The 18227-nt window shown below is 57.2% G+C and overlaps 1 protein-coding gene across 1 annotated transcript in view; it reads right to left on the reverse strand.

Annotated features, from left to right (window-relative positions):
- ITPK1 (inositol-tetrakisphosphate 1-kinase) overlaps nt 1-18227 on the reverse strand; it is a 140591-nt gene that overhangs the window by 40461 nt on the left and 81903 nt on the right. The window contains exon 3 of the mRNA XM_015599755.1: nt 14540-14665. Coding sequence (XP_015455241.1) covers nt 14540-14665 — 126 coding nt within the window. The remainder of the gene's footprint in view (nt 1-14539; nt 14666-18227) is intronic.

The following is an 18227-nucleotide window of genomic DNA, read 5'->3' on the forward strand; positions in this document are numbered from 1 at the left end:
ACTCAGGCCCCAGCAGCTGAAAGGCTGCTCACTGAGCCGTGTGCCCCTGAGTCCCTGAGTCCCTGAGCCCCTGAGCCCCTGAGTCCCTGAGTCCCTGAGCCCCTGAGCCCGCCCCGCACAGCCTCGCTGCCAACCTCTGTGGCAGGGCTGGGACGTTCAGCTCGATGGACTGCTCTGGAGATCTCTCCTGTGGGGCTAGGGGAACTGGGATGGAGGAAGGGGTACCCCACGAAGTGCGAGAAGCCCCTTCTCCCTGGGCCTCAGCTTCCTCCTCTGTCGAGTGAGGCCAATGCTGTGAAGAGGTTATAGCGTAGGAGCTGGAGGCCACCAGACCTGGGGTAAAAATCTCATGTGTCCCCCACCCCCGACACACACACACACACACACACACACACACACAGGACACTGGGCCTCTGCAAGCCTCGGTCCTCCTCGGTACACGACTTGGGTGGGTCTAGAGCAGTCTCTCACTACGTCTTTACCAGTGGCTTCCGGGTAGTCCTAGCTCAGCAGATTTATGGGGCAACCCTCGCGCCAGGACCAGAGTGACAGCGAGCCCGACGGCGCTGTGTTCTAGGGAGCGCTCAGTCTCCAGCGAAGCGCGATGGAGAACAGCCTGGCGAATGCTAAAACGGAGCCATGCGCTGAGCTGGGCAAGCGAAGTGCCAGACATTCTGCATGCGGACGTGGAGTGAGAGGCAGGCGCGCTTTCCAGGAGCAGAGCGAGGACCGGAAGTAGGGACCCCACAGCCAGGGTTTGTGTGTATCGGTCAGCACTGAGCCACCACACAGATGCGGGGGGAAACCTGAAATTACCTCCAGTGGCAGTGCAAATTTACCCATGGAGGCTTCTACGGGAAAGGAGGTGACTTTGGGCTCCCTCAGCATCATCTCACTCCTTCTGATTCTCCCTGGGAGCCCAGCCCAAGCTCAGACCTTCCAGCTGATGGCCACCAAGGCTGGCCTTTTAACTAGCTGCTTCCTATCAAGTGGTGGGTAAAAGCCAGGAAGCTTCTAGTTCCGAAAGTCTTGACACCGGGATGTCCCAGCAAGATTCTAGGATGGGTTGTTATTGACGGCTGCAGTGATGATGGTACTGGTAGCAGCCGACTATGCTTCACGAAGTGCAGGACAGTGTTCTACACACTTTGTAGGAATTGACACGTTTATTCCTCACGACAACCCCACGCAGCAGCCCACTTGACAGAGAAACCAAGGCTCAGAGCACTTCAGTACCTTGCCCAGACTCTCCTAGCCACAAAGCAGCCAGGATGGGACTTGAACCCAGGCCACGTGGTTCCAGAGCCCACTAGTCCGCAAAACAAGGCATGGGAAGGCCTCGCTGAATGAGCAGCATCTCAATTCTAACACGGCCAGGACTGCTGGGTTCGTCCTTTTAGAATTTTATGTTAAAAGGGGAGGAGTGAGCCTTTATCACGTTCTGCCAGACAAAGCCTAGGGCTTTAGCCTGGCAGTTTAGCCCATGAGACCCAGAACAATGCACCTGATAACAGAACAAGGTAAAACAAGAAAAAAAAAAATGGCACAGAGTTCACAATTTCCTCTCCCAGAGGCAGTCTCAGATGGTCAGACCTTGAGACCTAAGGGTCTCTCGGTCCACCCATCTTTTCAGAAAAGAGAAAGGAAGTAGAAAACTAGCCCAAAGTCACACAGTAAAGTAGCAGAGCTGAGACTTGGGCCCCTTCTGCTCCTTCTACCACCGCAAGGGGCCACCATACTGGACCAGAGTCTCTGCATCTGTCCCCAACCCTGGATTAAGACAAGCTAACATACTAGAAGACAAATAACTCTTAGCAGAGTTAATAAATGACACAACTGGACAGCAGGAGTCCACAGTGGCTTCTGGGATAAGGATCCAAGTGGCACCATGGTAAGGACGTGCAGGACCCTCAGAGGTAGCACGTGCTGGACACGTGTGAACGCAGAAGCGGCCCCGTGGAAGGAGGACGAACAGATTCCGGCCATGGCACAGGAATCGCGTCTTCAAAGGCACAGTACGCTTCTGCAGAGAGGGAAGCCTGTCCCTGGGAGACCAGCTCCCCCCACGAAGATGATGTCATGGGCCACACTGTGCAAAGCTTTCTGGAGTGGATGACTAATGAATCCTCTGGGCAGACCACTGAAGCTGTGAGGTCGACCACTGTGCACGGGCATCAGATCGGCCAAGGGCAGGGCCTACCACCCCCAGGCAGCCCAGAAAACCTGCCTGTTCACTGCGGCCCACAGAACACCACGTGCCACAGCCAGGCCCGAGGAGTCCACACTAGGCCCACGTGCCTTGATGTAATGGAATGTGCCAGGCGGCCAATCACAGCCCTAGCTAAACCCTAGCACCCATGGCCGTTCATCATCACAGGCCAGGGGTCTGAAGCAGGCCTGGCAGTGGGCTGGGGCTGGAGATTCGTGCAACTAAACATTGGGATTGGGCTCCCAGAAGCCAAGAGAAGGTTATAGCAGCATCTAGTACATACCGGGGGCAAGAATGCCAAGTCCAGCCACACACAGTACCATTCGCAGAGTCCACCCCTGAGCCGTGCAGTGTGCAACCTGTGTAACAGTCCCTGGCAGTCAGCCAAGGCTTCTGCCTCCCAGTCCGTGGCAGACCGGCCAGCAGGCCAGTCCCAATCCCAGCAAAAGGACCCTGTGGCACTGTGAAAGTTAAGGCAAAGACAGAGTCAAGAAATTTGGGTTAAAGTCCTCAGAACTGCCATGAACTTTGTGTGTTTCTGAAAGTCACTTAAGTTATTCAGATCTCAGTTTTCCTATGTATAAAGTGAAATCAGAATAACACATTTATTTATAATAGCCTTTCTGACTTTTAAGTCCTACAAGCCTTTGATTCTGTAACGTGATCAACACACGACAAAAGCTCTTAGGCTCCTGGATGGAGCCAGATTGCCACCTGAGGCCCAGGACACCCCAACATGGGAGCCCAGGACCTATGCCCTGACCACACGCACAGCACAGTGACTGCACAGGACCTTATTTCGGCAGGGCAGTGAGACACATGCCCCCCACAGCAGAATGAAGAGGGTGAGCAAGATGGGCACACAAGTGACAGACAGACAACGGCTCTGTGTCAGGGACAGACTCCTGTTCAATAGCAGGACCACGCCGTCTTTTGGTGCCATCACTAAGACGGCCCTCCATGTCTTACAGACGCCCTGGCATGCAGAGGGCATCTCCTCACCTGTTGTTCTTTCTCTGTCACTAAGACAGCCCTCCATGTCTTACAGACGCAGCCCTGGCGTGCAGAGGGCATCTCCTCACCTGTTGTTCTTTCTCTAACCTTTCTAAATGGCTCCTTGGGAGAGCGGGCTTCCACAACAGCAATCGACCTTCTCGACCTTCATTTGTATTCTGGAGCAATCTCTGGTGTCTGAGCAGCCAGCCCAAGGCCAAGGCCTCCCAGGGAGCAGAGGCCAGGAAGAGGGAGAGCCCTGAAGACGTGTGTGTGCGGGTTGGTCACTTCGTCAACGACAGAGCAGCCACATTCTGCCCGCCCTCGCTGGGGATGCCTTGGTGGGGACAGACACAGGCTGACTGGGATGACGGAGTAGGGGACTGTCTCCATATGGGGACGGAGGGGTGTGGGTGGGGAGGAGGGGAGAGGGGGTTTCCCGAGGCCAGTAATGCTGAGCCACAAAGGGTCGCAGGCACGGGCTGAGGAGGAAAGGCACTCCAAGCAGACAGGACGGCAGAAGCAAGGCCAGGGGGTGAGAGAGCCAGTTGAGGCTGGGCGGACGCAGGTCTCACAGGGAGGTTACGTTAGGCAGAGGGCAGGAGACGGCTAGAAACAGACCAGCCGAGGAGTTTGGACTGAATCCTAAAGCCACAGGGTCCCGAGCTGGGGAGTGACAGCGCCAGCTTTGAGTTCTGCAGTGACCAGTCTGGCCATGTGCACGGCCCAGGGGCCGAGGTCGGAAGGGTCAAGGGCTGAGCAGCGTGTCAGACGCAGTGCTGGCCTCAGGGGCACATGCACAGGACCTTCCCCACCGGGAGACCGAGCTGCTGCCTGACCTTTGGCATAGTATCATCTCTGTGATTTGGCAGAGCCGGCGGAAGGAAAATTACAGTGCAATCTTCCCCTCGGTCTATTTGCTCTTCAGACCCACTGCTTCAACCCCAGAGCTCAGGCTGGGGAGGTCGGGCCCTTACAGCACAGGCGCTGCAGAAGACCAAGGTGGACAAGCACACGAGCATCAGACAGAAGCAGGGTGGCCCAGGGTCAAGGTCCAAACGGGCTGTGAGCCTGGCACAGATGCCGCCCTGCCTAGGGCCCTAAAGCCAACAAGGTGAGGTGATCGGTAAGACCCTGGCACTCTCTGATACTCGGCGACTCTTGCCAAATTGAACTAGATTTGAAAACACCGCCATTAAGCGGTGGAACGTGGACCGGCGCTTGGTTGATGGCAGTCTGACTGGTTACCATTTCTACGGAGAGAAATTGGGCTACAATCAAAATTAAGAATGCATAAACTCAGTGTTTCCATTCCTAGGAATTTATCCCAAAGAATTCCCCACGTGCGCATACAAAGATACACGTGCGAAGGTATTTTAATCACTGTAGCAAGTCTCTAAAGCGTGATCAGAAACGTCGTAAATGTCCATCGGGAGAGAACTGGCCAAGAAAGGGACGTTATGGTCATTTTACGGAACACCATGCAGCCATTCAAGAGAATGAAACAGCTCAAGGGCCAACGAGAAAATCATTCCCGAGATACGCCGTACGGAGCAGTGGTCTGCGTGGGGACAGGAAGACCAGGAAGACCACCTTTGTTTACATGCACGGAACCCCCTGAAAGGGCCCAAGGCCACGGGGACCAACGGCTGCCCCAAGACAAACCGGGAGGAAACTGTTCTCGAATTTGTTCTGTATGCACATGTCACCTATCACAAAATTAGTTAACTGAGACTGCTGGGAGCCACACAGAGATGACACAGGGAAAGCCACACCCAAAGAATCCATCGGAATCACAGTCCACGAGCAGATTCACGGTCCTGGGCTGGGCTGGAGGCAGAAGAACCAGTGGAGCACTTGGGGGCGGGGCCGGTACAGAGGAAGCCTCCTTGGAGCAGACCACCAACAACAATCACCCACCCGCCCCTGCTGGTGAACAGGAGGGTCACAGAACAGGGGTTCAAAAAGAACAAGACGAGGTTGGAGCACCTAGGCGCCAGCTTCCTGAGTGAGCTGTCTGGGACACGTGCCACTGACAGACAGTGCAAAGGAACCCCCTTTCCAGGCGGGGGGAGGTGCGGAGAGGGCACTCGTGTGGGGCAGGGCTGGGCCTGAGCAGCCAGGGTGTGTGACCCTGCGCACCCGCCCCAGGGTGCCGGTGGTGGCCTCCGGGCCCCCACATCTGAAGGCAGACACCACCCACAATTGTCCCTCCAACCAGGTCGTCTCCCCAGACTGTCACTCAGCCATCTGGCAAGTGGTGTGACCAGGATCGGGAGAAACCGTGACCCCGAGAAACCGTGACCCCGATGGGGGACACACTCTGTTGTTCACAGAGGTGACAGGAAAGTCCACGAAAAAATGTGGCTCCTGTCAAAATAGACCCCAGAGTGCTGCAGGAGAGGACAGGAAGGGAACCGGACACTGTACTGAGTCAGCAAATACCTTCCCTGTCCTCCGTCCCAGGCCCCCCACTGAGAACGGTCCCTCTTTCTGTCCCCAGATGTCGGCATCAAACTCATGCGCTCTCCATCTCCCATCAACAGGAGGCTGGCAAGGTGCCTGACCAATGTCACATGCCCTGTCACAGTGCTACAGCGCTACTTGGGTCCTCCAGGAAAACAGACAGACAGCAAGCAAGGCCACACGAAGCCTCCAGGGCTGGGAAAGGGATCTGTAAGGCTGAGTGCTGGCCAGGAGAAGGCCTCTCCTCACGGGCTGACGGCAAACCAGGACAGGCTGGCATTTCTCCTTGGGGTGCCCTGGGGCTGGAGGGGTCTCGGTGTTCATCTAGCCCAATCGTCAGAGCTGACAGCCGAGCAAAGCGAGGACCAGAAAGGAGGCTGCCAGTCCCAGGTCCCAGGAGCTTGGCGCCACCCCAGGTCAGCAGCTGCTCCCTCACTCCTTAAGCACCTGTCTTACCCATGCGCACCTTCTCCAGACACCTGCTCACGTGGGCCTGGGGAGCAGACCCTGCCCTCAGGTCGCTTCCCCAGATCCAGGCCAAAGGCCTGCTCTGCCAGCCCCACCCACGGCCCTCCAGCCAGAGTCCCGCCTCAGTTCCCAGAACCAGGCGAGGCCTTCCCAGGGCCCGCAGGCTCCCCGCTTACATCGATGGGTGTGTAAACAGTACAGTCAGAACTCGGTGCGAGGACCCTTCTGAAGCCAGAGCTGACTTTGCAGAGAGCTGCTGAACTCTGTGACAACCAAGGGTCGCTCAGGCCAGAGGCCACCTGGGCCCTGCACCTCTGCACTCAGTCACCCCAGGCTTCCCAGCTTCCAGCTGCATGAGAACAGAGAAAGCTACTGGGGTCAGAGGGGCGACCCTGGCAATGACCCGTGGGGCTGTCTGACTTCCTGCGGAACACCTCAGCCCTCCTCTAACCGAGGAGGCCACTAGGTATGCTCAGCTCGCACATGCTCCCCGGCCACTGTGCTCTGGCTGCACCAGCTTCTGGTCCTCGGGCCTCTGTGCCCATCCTGCCGAGGGGCCTGGGCAGACGCTGCCCCTCGCTGCTCCACAATGTCCCCGTGCTTTCCAGGCCTCGACTCAGTGTCAACTCCTCAGAGAGGTTGTAGGATGAGGTGATGAGAGCCCCCCCATTATTACAGGCCTGGAATTTTCTCCTCCCTACAACTTACCCTAATCAGAGACTGTGTTACTTTTTCCTCCATTTACATTTGTTTTGTTAGCATCGCCCCCTGCACACACACACACACACACACACACACCACCCTGACACACACAAATACAACTCCTGGGGCAGGAACTGCCTTCCCCTGATTTGTCTCATTTATTGTACCTGTAATGTCTTTTATGAATCCTGGCACACAGTAAGTGCTCAGGTAAGACTTGTTGAATGAATGACGTAATAGTTACTTGGTGAATGATCTCCAGATCAACAGGGAGACTGGGAGATATGGGCCAGGTCAGGGGCTGGAAGTCAGGGGGTGTGGGAGGTCTGAGGCAGGGGGCGCGGACCCTGCCAGCAGGGGAAGTGCAGGGAGGGGGCTCAGAGAAGGTCCCTGTGCCCGGCTCTATCCATCATCCCTGGAGGACCGAGGTCAGCAGAGGCCCAGCACGTGGCCTACCTGAGCAGCTTTACTCTTGGCCAGTGAGCGGCTTTGTGATTTATTACACAAGGCCAAAGGAGAGCACACTGGGCTTTATGGTGGGCGTGCAGCCCACGTGGGCAGCGCAGAAGCAGACCAGGAAGTCACGGCCCAGAACAGGGCAGGAGGAGAAACGGAAGAGGGTGACCTTTCTGCTGCCGGCGTCACTGAAGCGAAGAACTCACACGACTACAGACCTGCTCAGAGATCCCAATCTCTAAAACCAGGCACTGTACCTGATGAGGCCTCCGTGCCCAAGCTTTTAAAGTAGAGACAGCTTTACTGACCCGGCGAAGCTCACACAGCTTCTGTGCTGAGAAATGCAGGGGGTCTCAACCGGGGGTGAATCTGCCCCCAGAGGACGGTCAGCAATGTTCAGAGATGTTTTTGGTCGTCACAGTTTGGGGTGGGGGCGGGTTGTTACTGGCATCTAGTGGGTGTAGGCCAGGGATGCTGCTAAACATCCTAATACGTGCAGGGACAGCCCCCCCACAATACAGAATGATCCGGCCCAACATTCCAACAGTGAGTGCAGGGATGAGGAACCTTGGAATAATGTGCATGAGTTCTTTCTACAACTTTGGGAAAAGACATTATTAGTAAACAGTATTACTAAACCCCAGCATATCTCAAACCCTGTGACGTCCACACACACACACAGAGGGGCTGGGGCCAGCGTGCGGGGTCAGAGTCCAGGAGCCTCCCCAACCACACCTCCAATCTGTACAAAGTCCAGCTCTGCTCCAGGCTGGTAATGGGGTCATAAAGTCGTGGGTCTGCCTGGGGGCCGGCCTTCCCCTCCACACAGCAAAAGGCCCTACAGGCGGCTGGCGGCACTAAATGGCACCAACCCCCCCCCACCCAGGGCAGAAAGAATGATTCACGGCCACCGCCTGCCTGGCCTCAGCACACAATGGGCAGATTGTGTCCCACGTCCTCCATGGGAGGACTGGCCTTGTGACTCAGGGCAGCAGGCATGGAGGCTGACCTCACGGCCACCCCAGGACGGGGTCTGTCCTCTGGGGCCAAGGCCACCAGATATGCCCAGCTCTGCCTCCCGGCATCTGCCAGCCAATGTTTCGTCATGTGGCACAAGCTGTGTCAGAAGCAATCCCAGGTGGTGACCTCTTCGTCGCGTGACGTTGAATCACCGGTCCTCGCCCTCCCCAGGGCTCCATCGGCTGCGGGCCCAAGCCCCTGTGAGGCACATCTGGAAAAAGCAGGCGTGGAGCGGAGTGCTAACTGAGCGAATCCAGGCAAGTGACTCAGCTTCCTCGGGCCTCGGCTCCCTGTCCTGTACAACGGGGAAGCGGTTCCATCATCCCAGCTGATGCGTGCGCCAGATGAGACGAGACGCAGGCTGCCTGAGGCAGGGAGGTGTGCCAGGGACGTGCTGGGGAAGCGGCGGCCTCTCCGTGGCTCCTCGGTGACCACCCGCACCCTTCCTGACACCCAGCGTTCTTTCTCTGACCCCACCAAGCAGGAGGCCCACGTGCCTCCAGGTTCTGCCCTCAAAAGGGACAGAAACTCACTTAACTTCTGATAGGTTTCCATGTTACCTTCCTAATCAGATTAGAAGACCCAGAACAACAAAAGCTTTTGTTCCTTCTACGTCCACTCCACCCCTACAGCACACAGCACAGGGCCTCATGCTGGTGGCCGCTCGGTAAATATCTGAGGGTGACAGGGTTTGATGCGGCGCAGCTGTGAAGTCATTCCTGAGACCGGAGGCCGGGAGCCAAACGGAGTTGTGGTCGTGGAGGTGATCGCCACGGCTCACGGCAACCGCCTTTGAGCCGGATGCCACTGCTCAACGCCATTATCTTACGCTGCCACCCTTCCATGTCCCTCGCGTGGCAGGTAGGGCGAGCAAGGCCCAGGTGGGTCGGCTGGTGAGGGGTGGAGCCTGGCAGGTATCTGGGACCCCCGATACCCACCCGGCCCTGCCTCTTAAGCTGAATCAGTTCACATTTCCGCGCCCCTGTCACAGAGCACTCCCATTGGGGGGCACTTTTGCAATTGCTGCCTCATTGACTCCAATTACGACTAAGAACTCTCAAGGTGGCTGGGACCAACGGTCACAGATAAGGCTCCTGGAGTCACTCTATTGTCACGGTATAATAACAATAATGACAATAAGCTGACATAACTGAGTGGTCACTAAGTCACCTGGGCTGCGTACCTCGCCATCACAGTCCAGGCACTAACGGTAAGAGTGGCGAATGCTCACACACACACGGTGCGTGGTACAGGCACTGTTCCCAGGGCACCGTGCACGTTAGTTCACTTTATCCTCACGACAGTCCCATGGGGCAGCTTAATTATCTTTTTTGCTTTGTCTTCTTTTAGAAGAGCACTGTGCAGCTGCATATTACTGCTCACACGCTTGGCTGCCTGGCCCACAGTGGGTCCCATGTCCCTAACTCCCTGCGGTCAGTCAGGGCCTCCAGACTGGTGGCCTCTGAAACATGAGAGTCCACGGCACTTTTCACTTGGGGCAGAAACCAAGAGCCAGAACGAGCTTTGCTGAGTTCTCTCTCCTTTGCCTCGATGACCTGCCAGCTTGTTACTATTTAAAATCAGGGGTGGGTGGTGGGGGAAGAAGGCTATTAAAAGCTGATTCAATGCTCTTTCCTTTCAGGTAAAACAATGATAAAGAACCAACAAGCAAAGCGTGCATTCTCTGCCTGCAACCATGGCGGAGGGAGGCTCCCTACTCAGACCCATTTCACATGATCAAACAGCTGACAGGAACCTGTGAGGTGAGTGAGACACGTCCTGCATGGGCCTCTGCATGCCAGGCCAGGCCCAGGCTGCTCAGAGGCTGGCCTGTCACAGCTGAAGGAGGGGGCACCCAAGGCCACAGGGCACTGGGGTGAGGATCCTCCAGTGGCACGAGAAGCAACCAGGCTCCAATGACTACAGTGTCCTCACTGCTCAGAGTTCATCCTGCATTGGCAATTTCCCACACCAAGCAGGGCCCCTCTCGCTCCAATTTAAAACGATCTTATCACCCCCCCACCCCCAGCCTACAGGATGAAGTCCAAGCACCACAGTCTGGCATGAAAAAGCCTCTCTCCAATCTTATCGCCCCGCTGCCCCGAACACTGGGGGGACACCATACACACCCCACAGGTCGCATCGTCAACCCTCCTGGCCTCCCCCCTCCTCATGCCTGCTCCCCGCTGCCCACGGGAGCTGCTTAGTCCCTCCGCTGACCTACCAGGGTGCCCTGCAATGGCCAGCCCCTGTGATGCTCTGTCACTCCACACACAGAGGCCCGATTCCCACCACCAAGCACCACGTGCGGCAATGGCGACACCAGGTGGGCTTGACGCATGCGCCCCCTGTGGAGCTAACCCCCAAAAGGAGAGACCAGCAGCAGCGACCGATAAACAACGAAACCATCCAAAGGGAAGGAAACGTGCAGAGTTGTGAGGGTCTAGGATGGGGGAGGAGACTGGGGGCTGTCTTCAGTGGAACACTCGGGGAGACATCACTGAGGAAGGGGCACCTGAGCCGAGAGCTGGGATGGGGACGGAAGGCCAAGCAAGGGCACGGGGCTGTGCAAAGGCACCGAGGTGGCGAGAGCTCAGAGCCCGAGCAGCAGCTGCGGGAGGGCCGGGAGGGCCGGGAGGGCCGGGAGGGCCAGGAGGGCCAGCGGGACAGGAGGAGGCCATTTTTGAGGCGGGGTCTGGGTTGTGCAGCCCCCCACGCCATGTCAGGGGTGAGAGTCTGCACCGTCACCTCCGTGACAGGGCGTGGACCAGTGTTAAGCCAGGACACTTCTCCTAACTCATCACTCTGTGACAACAGTTCCTAGTGTCTCTGCGCTGGGAGCTCACGTGGATGGTGCTCAGGAGGCCACCGCCACCACAGAGGAATCTGTCCTTGTGTCCAGACTAGGGCGTCCAGGGACCATTTGGGGGATACTTAATATTTTTCCAGCTTATCAAGATGGGGAGAAGAGATGACAGTTTAGACTTCAACCGTCCCTTCGAAGCTCATTTGGGGAAACCTCAAGAAGACCCACCTAGACCACTCGACATGCTCGTGGAACACGATCACTGAAGCTCTGGGCAATTCTGGGGCCGGAAGGGCCAACAGAGGAGGACCAGCCCCTGGCCACACCTGACAGGTGGCCTCGGATGCCGCGGTGCGAAGGTTCTTGTTGCTCCCCTGAGGAAACAGCTCAAGAGGCCAAGAGACCCCTGAGCCCTGGGACAGGGACCCTCCCACTGCCCCAGCCCCACTGGCCCATAGGGGCATAGCTCCTGAGGAACCTTTGCCCAGGTCTGTTCACTGACAACTGCATCTCGGGCAGAGCCCCGGTGGCACCAGACTGCTGACTCCACATGAACTTGGCACAGAAAAACAGGTGAGTCATCTCAACAGTTCTCTAAGCCAAGTCCTCGAGGCCAACATTAAAACATAATTTAAAAATTTCAAAAGCTTAGGGATGGTTTCTATGACAACCAGGTTTGGCGATCTGCAATAAGCCTCAGGTCCACACCCTCCAACTTGTCCACAAGAAGCGAGGAAAAAAAAAAAAAAAGTATAACCTTTCACCTCGAGAATTCCTCTCCATCCCTGGGCGTTGGAGGCTTAAATGTAGCACCTTGAGGGCAGAATGCTTTCGGGCTGTCAGGAACACCTCCAAACTCACCTGTCTCACCTCACACCCCATACCACTTTCTCGGAAACCTCTGGAGAAGGCCCTTTGAGCTGGGCCCCTCTGGGGCAAACCATCTTACAGCAAAACGTGGAAAGGCCAGCTTGGCTACCCGAGCCCTAGGCTCTGCTGCCCGCCTCTGAAACGGACCTCCCGCTACCGCTATCGACCCTGTGCCCCTCCTCCCACCTAAGCCAACGCCTTCCTGCTAATGTCTCAAAAATATTAAAACAGGAATCTGAAAACGACATGTGATCGAGGTCAAGGGTCGGTCTGTCTGATCTGGCTCTCTGTCCTATCTCACGAGAGCGGGGTGAGCTGTGAGCAGTGCCAGCACCACGCCTGGTGGCCGGAGGCCCACGTGCTGCTGAGCTGGCCTCGTCCCTGGCCGGCCCCCCCAGTGTCTCCCAGTTCTTCTCCACTTCTCCACGCCAGCCCCCGCCGGCCTCCTCACTTCCTGGGGCCTCTGGAAAGTGCAGCCTATCACCCTTTTCCCCAAAGGATTGTTCTCTCCACAAAGGAGGAAACATCCTGGCCTTATCAGATATCCGGCTTCATGCAGAAGAACAGACTGCAGTGAAAATTTATCCCAGAAATCCCGGGGCTGGGAGGTTACCCTGAGGTCACCTCAGTCGTCTGAGGGCTTGCTGGGCGTGTGTGCCCTGGGTGCGACAGACTCCAGGGACCCAGCCAAGACCTCACTCCCTGGGAAATGCACCCGATGCCTGAAACCCTTAAGCTGTACCATCCCATGTCCCCACACCCCCTCGCCTACGCCCCCGACATGCTCTCTCGCTAACCTTCTTTTCTATCAAGACCAGGAACACAGGGGACCTGATCCCCTCGACTGCCCAGCAATCACCTGCCCTGGGCTGTGGGCTGTGTGTCTGGTCCCAGGGGCAGTGGATGGGCAGCCCCCGAGAGTGACTGTTCCTCAGCTCCCAGAGGTGGGGGCTGGCTGGGGACTCTGGTCCTTTATCTCGGAGGATAGTAGCAGGAACATGAGCAATAGCGGTGGCTGGACCAGAAGGCCTCAGAGCAGGAGCAGCTGCAAGTGCTCAGCCAGCACGAGGCACTGTGATGTGCACGGACATGCTCCTCACTGCACCCTGCCTAGCTGCAGAGCAGCGACGATCAGCATCCCTCACGGACAGAAGAGGGGGCTGAGGCTTGGGGAGGTCGGGGGATCAAACGACATCCAACTCCTGCTGAGCACCCGCTGGGCCCCGAGGACTGTGGGAAGCACTTAGTGCGTCGCGTCACCCCTCCCTGACACTACGTGAAGTTTTCCTGAAATTAACACCATTTTATGATAACAAAACTGAGGCTCAGCGAGGTCACGGAGGAGCCCAAACACACTTTCCCCGTGGCCTCTGGCCCTCAGGAGACGCTCAGGCCACTGGCAAGGCAAAAGCCCTGGAGAGCACTACATGGGGACAGCGTACCAGCACGGCCACAGACAGGCCGCACTGCACGTGGGGCCACCTGCACACAGGAAGTGGGGATCTGTGGCAGAGTCAGCCAGGGAGCGGGCAAGACCCAGGAGAAGAGAGGGAGGCTGAGGTCAGAGACCCTGAACACAGGGGAGAAAGCAAATGCTGTCAGCAGGGGGGCCGCTGTGTGGCCTGAGAGTCCCCTTTGTCCTGATGAAGACGGGAGGTCAGCTCTCCGATTATCACGTGCTGAAAAGTGCTAGCTCAAACGCCCCTGCCCCGAGGGAGGCGCTCTATTTCAGTTGCGTTGTCACTGATAACACGACCTTGTTTTTCATGACCACCGAGCCACTTTACAGAGGAATGGATCACATGCTTGTCCAGCCCCAGTCAGCGGGGGCGAAAGCAGCACCTCCCAAGGTGGGGGGCAGGTCACGGTGGGGTCCGGTCCCAGGCTGCTGGGGACACGGGGTCGAGGAGTGGGAGACAGCCAAGAGGACGTGGTCTGTCCTCAGAGACGAGCACATGGGGTCCAGGTAATGAGCACAGAGCGGGTTCCCCACCGAGGCAGGACTCGGGGGCTAAATGCGGCTATTCCAGGTCAAAAGACCTCAAGGGCCCCTTTCTTCAAGTGTGGCCAGAGGGTCCACCCCTGTGCCAACTCAGAACCACTGGCTGTGGCTGAGGCTCTGGCTGTGACTGAGAGAGAGAGAGAGAGAGAGAGAGAGAGAGAGTGTGTGTGTGTGTGTGCACGCGCGCGTGTACACATGTGCTGAAGATGTGGAGGCCACATCTGGATCCGGCCGTGCTCTGATCAGTAAATCGACGCGCGTGTACACATGTGCTGAAGATGTGGAGGCCCCATCTGGATCCGGCCGTGCTCTGATCAGTAAATCGTGTCTACACAGGCAGAGGGAGGAGCAGGTGCGAACCATGGCCTGCCTCCATCTCACTTCACACCCAGCGGGACAGAGGCCCTGGCAGAGGAGGGCCTGACCACAAGCCCGTGTCCCGGCCGTGGCAGAGCACTTCCGTGGCCCACACAGTCAGACAGCGGCTTCAGCTGTAGAAACGCACAGAGCTGTGCCCAGGCCGTCCTTCCTCCCCACCCTCGCTCACCTGGAACCTGTGCACCAGCTCCAGGGACTGACTGTCGTTCTGGTCGGCTTCGAGGATGACATCGGTCAGTTTGTGGATAATGACATCCAGGGGGCCCTGCTCCTCAATTGGCCGGCTAAGGTTCAGCTGCAAGGAGACAGAACAAGAAGAACATCAACACCTGAGTCCACGGCCCCCCCTATCCCCACCTCCGCGTGGGCCTGGAGCACCGAGCCGGGGCAGAACTGGCACCGGAGGGAGGGAGACGGGACAAGTGGGACGAACCCGCCAAGATCCTAGAACTCCACCAGGTCAGGCCCCGCATGTGCATTTCTGTCCCCGAGCCCCATGCTACCTAGGGTACAGAAGACATGCACACGGAATCAAGGTGACAAAGACTCTACAAGTCAAGCGAGCATCACTGTGAAACTGCTTTACAGAAAAAGTAGTTACTGAACGCATCCCATCGGCCCAACAACCTAGATTTTGCAGGGAGAGAAAGCAGGACTGACTCAGGAATGAAGTCACGCCACTGAAGTCACACGGCCAGATCGGTACTGAGATCCAGGAAGACACCCCAAGAAACGACAGTCTCGGCAAAGTCATCATCTCCATGAACCTGAGAGCTGCTGCTTTCAGAGACTAGCGGCTCGCACTTCGCACTGAAAGCTGCTGTCATCCTGGAAGCGGGGAGCAGCGCGGGGCTGCCTGGGATCCGTGAGGCACTGCGCGCCCTGCTCCGCTGGCGACGTGTTTATTTTTTCAAGAGCACGGGGTTAGGAAGATGGGCCTCCCAGGGAGCCAGAGCTGACAGACAGTCGGCATCACCTGACCCCGAGGCAGGAGCACCTGCCAACAGCCGCAGCAGCACGACACCCTGCTTCCTGACCTGCCAGATGCCTGTCGCCCAGCGTGCGGCCGCCACCACCTGCGAGACTAGAATTTTTGGAGGCAGCGGGCGCCAGCCTGGCACCTGGCTGACCCCCTGGATGGCCTCAGTGGAGGCCAGATGAGGCCACCAGACCAACTTCTGCCCTCGGCTGCACCCCCAAGTGGGACTTCCTCTGGGAATCAAGGCTGACTGTTGCAGAGCCGTTAGTGAAGAAATAACACTGACAGCTTGGAATGATAGCTCTGGGAGGCACCGTGTTAAAAACTCGACATGCGTTTTTTTTTTTTTTCCATTTTTCCAACCACATGATGAGAAGCGATTTCACAGATGAGGCAGGTGGAGAACAGACTTCTGAAACCTGCCTCAGATCTCACGGCAAGAAGGCGGTGGGGCTGGGATGCACACCGAGGTCGGAAACTGCTTGTCATTCAGTGCCCACCCACCCCACCCTGGTGCTCACGCTATGCCCCGAGAAGCTGTCCTCTAGAGCCACAACCACCGGCTGCTTTGTGCTCTGGCTCCTCGCTGAGTCTGACCAATTGGAAGCACCAGCAGACGATGGGGGAGAAGAAGAGAAACCTGGGTGTTTGTTAACTGTCCTCACACCCCCGCAATGGTGCTGGCAGCGGCCCCATCCCCCGTCAGGCAGGGCCGCCCCTCTCCCGGACCACCGTGGTGTCTAGGGCTCCTGTACCACCCTCCCTCCCTTTGTCCCCTCAGGCCTGGGGCAGTGACAGCTCACCACGCCCAGGGTACCTCACCACCTCCTGGTGGCTGGCTCCTGTCACCTGCCCAGACCTTGTCATCCTCTCTTACTTAAACTCCTTTCAGTTAAACCTTCAGAACGGAGCGGCTCTTTCCTGCCGATATCCTTACCCCTCCCTTTTATTGTCTGCCAGGAAAGATGTTAAGCGATATCCCCTATTTAAAAAGAAAAATTCCATGGACCTCACAATAAGAAAATAATAAAAAAGACTCCGCTCCCCACGGTGACAAGCCTGTGTACAGAACAAAACGAAAAGCAGGCCAGCGGAGGCGCCAACCATCTTTGTGGGGCTCCTGGACGGGTAAGGGAAGCAGCGCTTGTCCTCACAGCAAGCCCAGGACCTGCAATGACGTTCCCACCTTCACAGACCAGGATACCAACAGCCCAGAAGGAAAAATGACCAGGCGAGGCCATGCAGCTGGGAAGTGGCCCAGCGAGGGCCTAGACAGAAACCGAACATCAACACCCATGGGCTCACCCCCAGCAGAGCTGCCAAGTGTCCTGAGCCTGTGCGAAAACCCAGCTCATCAGCCCCTGGGCCTCAGTTTCCCCTTTGATCGAAACAGGAAACGGCAAGGGCCTTTCTGGTTCTGTTTGCGCATTCGGTGTTACATTCCCATCCAACCCCACTTCCCAGAAAAAAAGCAGAACTTGAAGGAAAGTAGAGAAGCCAGTGGAAAATGGTAATACGGGCAAAGACAGCAAATTCTCAAAAGGTACCACAGACACAAACCCACTTTTGCTGTACCCCGTGGATCCACTGTGACAGGTACCACAAACAAGAGGCCAGTATTTTCAGATCGAGACAGCTACTGGTGGAAGAGAACCAGGTCACACGACTGATGCCGGACAGTGCATGCGAGGGCCACTTAGAAACTCCATCCCCATCGGCATGCACATCTCCAGAGAGAAACTCCAGGTCTCCTGTGGGGTCCCAGTGGGTCTGGGGAAGGAGGCGGCAGAGGAGATGTCCCTGGCTTGTCCTCGCCTGGCATCGGCGGAGGCCTGTAGACCTGACAACCATGGGCTGTTTGGAAAATAAACTCGCTGCGTTCCTGGCTGCTGCACTGAAGGTAAACAAACAGTTGAGTCCTGGAAGCCGGCCACCTTCCTTTGTGTATTTTCCAAGCATTTTTATGCCAATGTAACCCTTTCACGATAACAGCAACTTGGGACACACATCATGCCTGGTCTGGTCCCCACTCAGCCGTCTCCCGCTGCAGCATCCTGGATGAGGCCCGAAGCAGAGCTGTCGGTGTCTCTAAAAGACATTCCAGCAGCTTCTCAGGGGGCCAGACAAGCTTCCATCCCCCCTCCGATAACGCATCAAGGGGGCATCAGTCTCCCCAATGGCTGGGAAGGAGACAGGCTTCCCCGTCGGGTGGGGGCGGGGCCCTCGGCGTATAGGACACAGCAGAGGAGGGGACGCTCGGGGGTGGAGGGGTGCCTGAAAAGGAGACACACCTCAGAGACTTTGCTTGTTTCCCAGATGGGGTAGGGATAGGGGCTCAGGCAGACGTGAACTCACTTCAATTGTGTCATTTTGTTTTTCTGACCACACTCTGCCCCCAGAAAAAGGAACTTTCCCAGAGACCTGTTCTGTTCTGCGGGAGGAGCCTGACTGAGCTCCCTCAGGGTAACGAGGTATCTTGATGAAAGGCCGCCTGCTGTGGCCACAGGAGGCCTGCGGGCACCAGGCTTCCAGGTCACGCCATCCTGCAGGCCAATGCTGGACGCGGTCTGCACAGCGCTCAGAGTTCAGAAACTGGGGAAACAAGAGCCCAGTGTTCTCTCGGCGGCTAAGCGGCCAGGCTGACGGGAGGTGGGGGAGGGCTGGGGGGAGACGTCACAAAGGCCTGCAAACCCCAATGGCCCCAAAGTCACCTCTAACTTCGAAAGAGCGACCCAACTATGTCCAGCCCGGCAGGTTCTGACTCCCCGCCACTGGCTGCAGGGAGGATGGGCACCGCAGACACCTGGCAACCCAGCTGCTCCTGGGCCGGAGCAGGTCGCTTAAGTGCTCTGTGCCTCAGTTTCCCCATTCCTAAGAT

This window comes from Pteropus alecto, unplaced genomic scaffold (genome assembly GCF_000325575.1).
Source record: "Pteropus alecto unplaced genomic scaffold, ASM32557v1 scaffold8, whole genome shotgun sequence".
NCBI classification, from domain to species: Eukaryota; Metazoa; Chordata; class Mammalia; order Chiroptera; family Pteropodidae; genus Pteropus; species Pteropus alecto.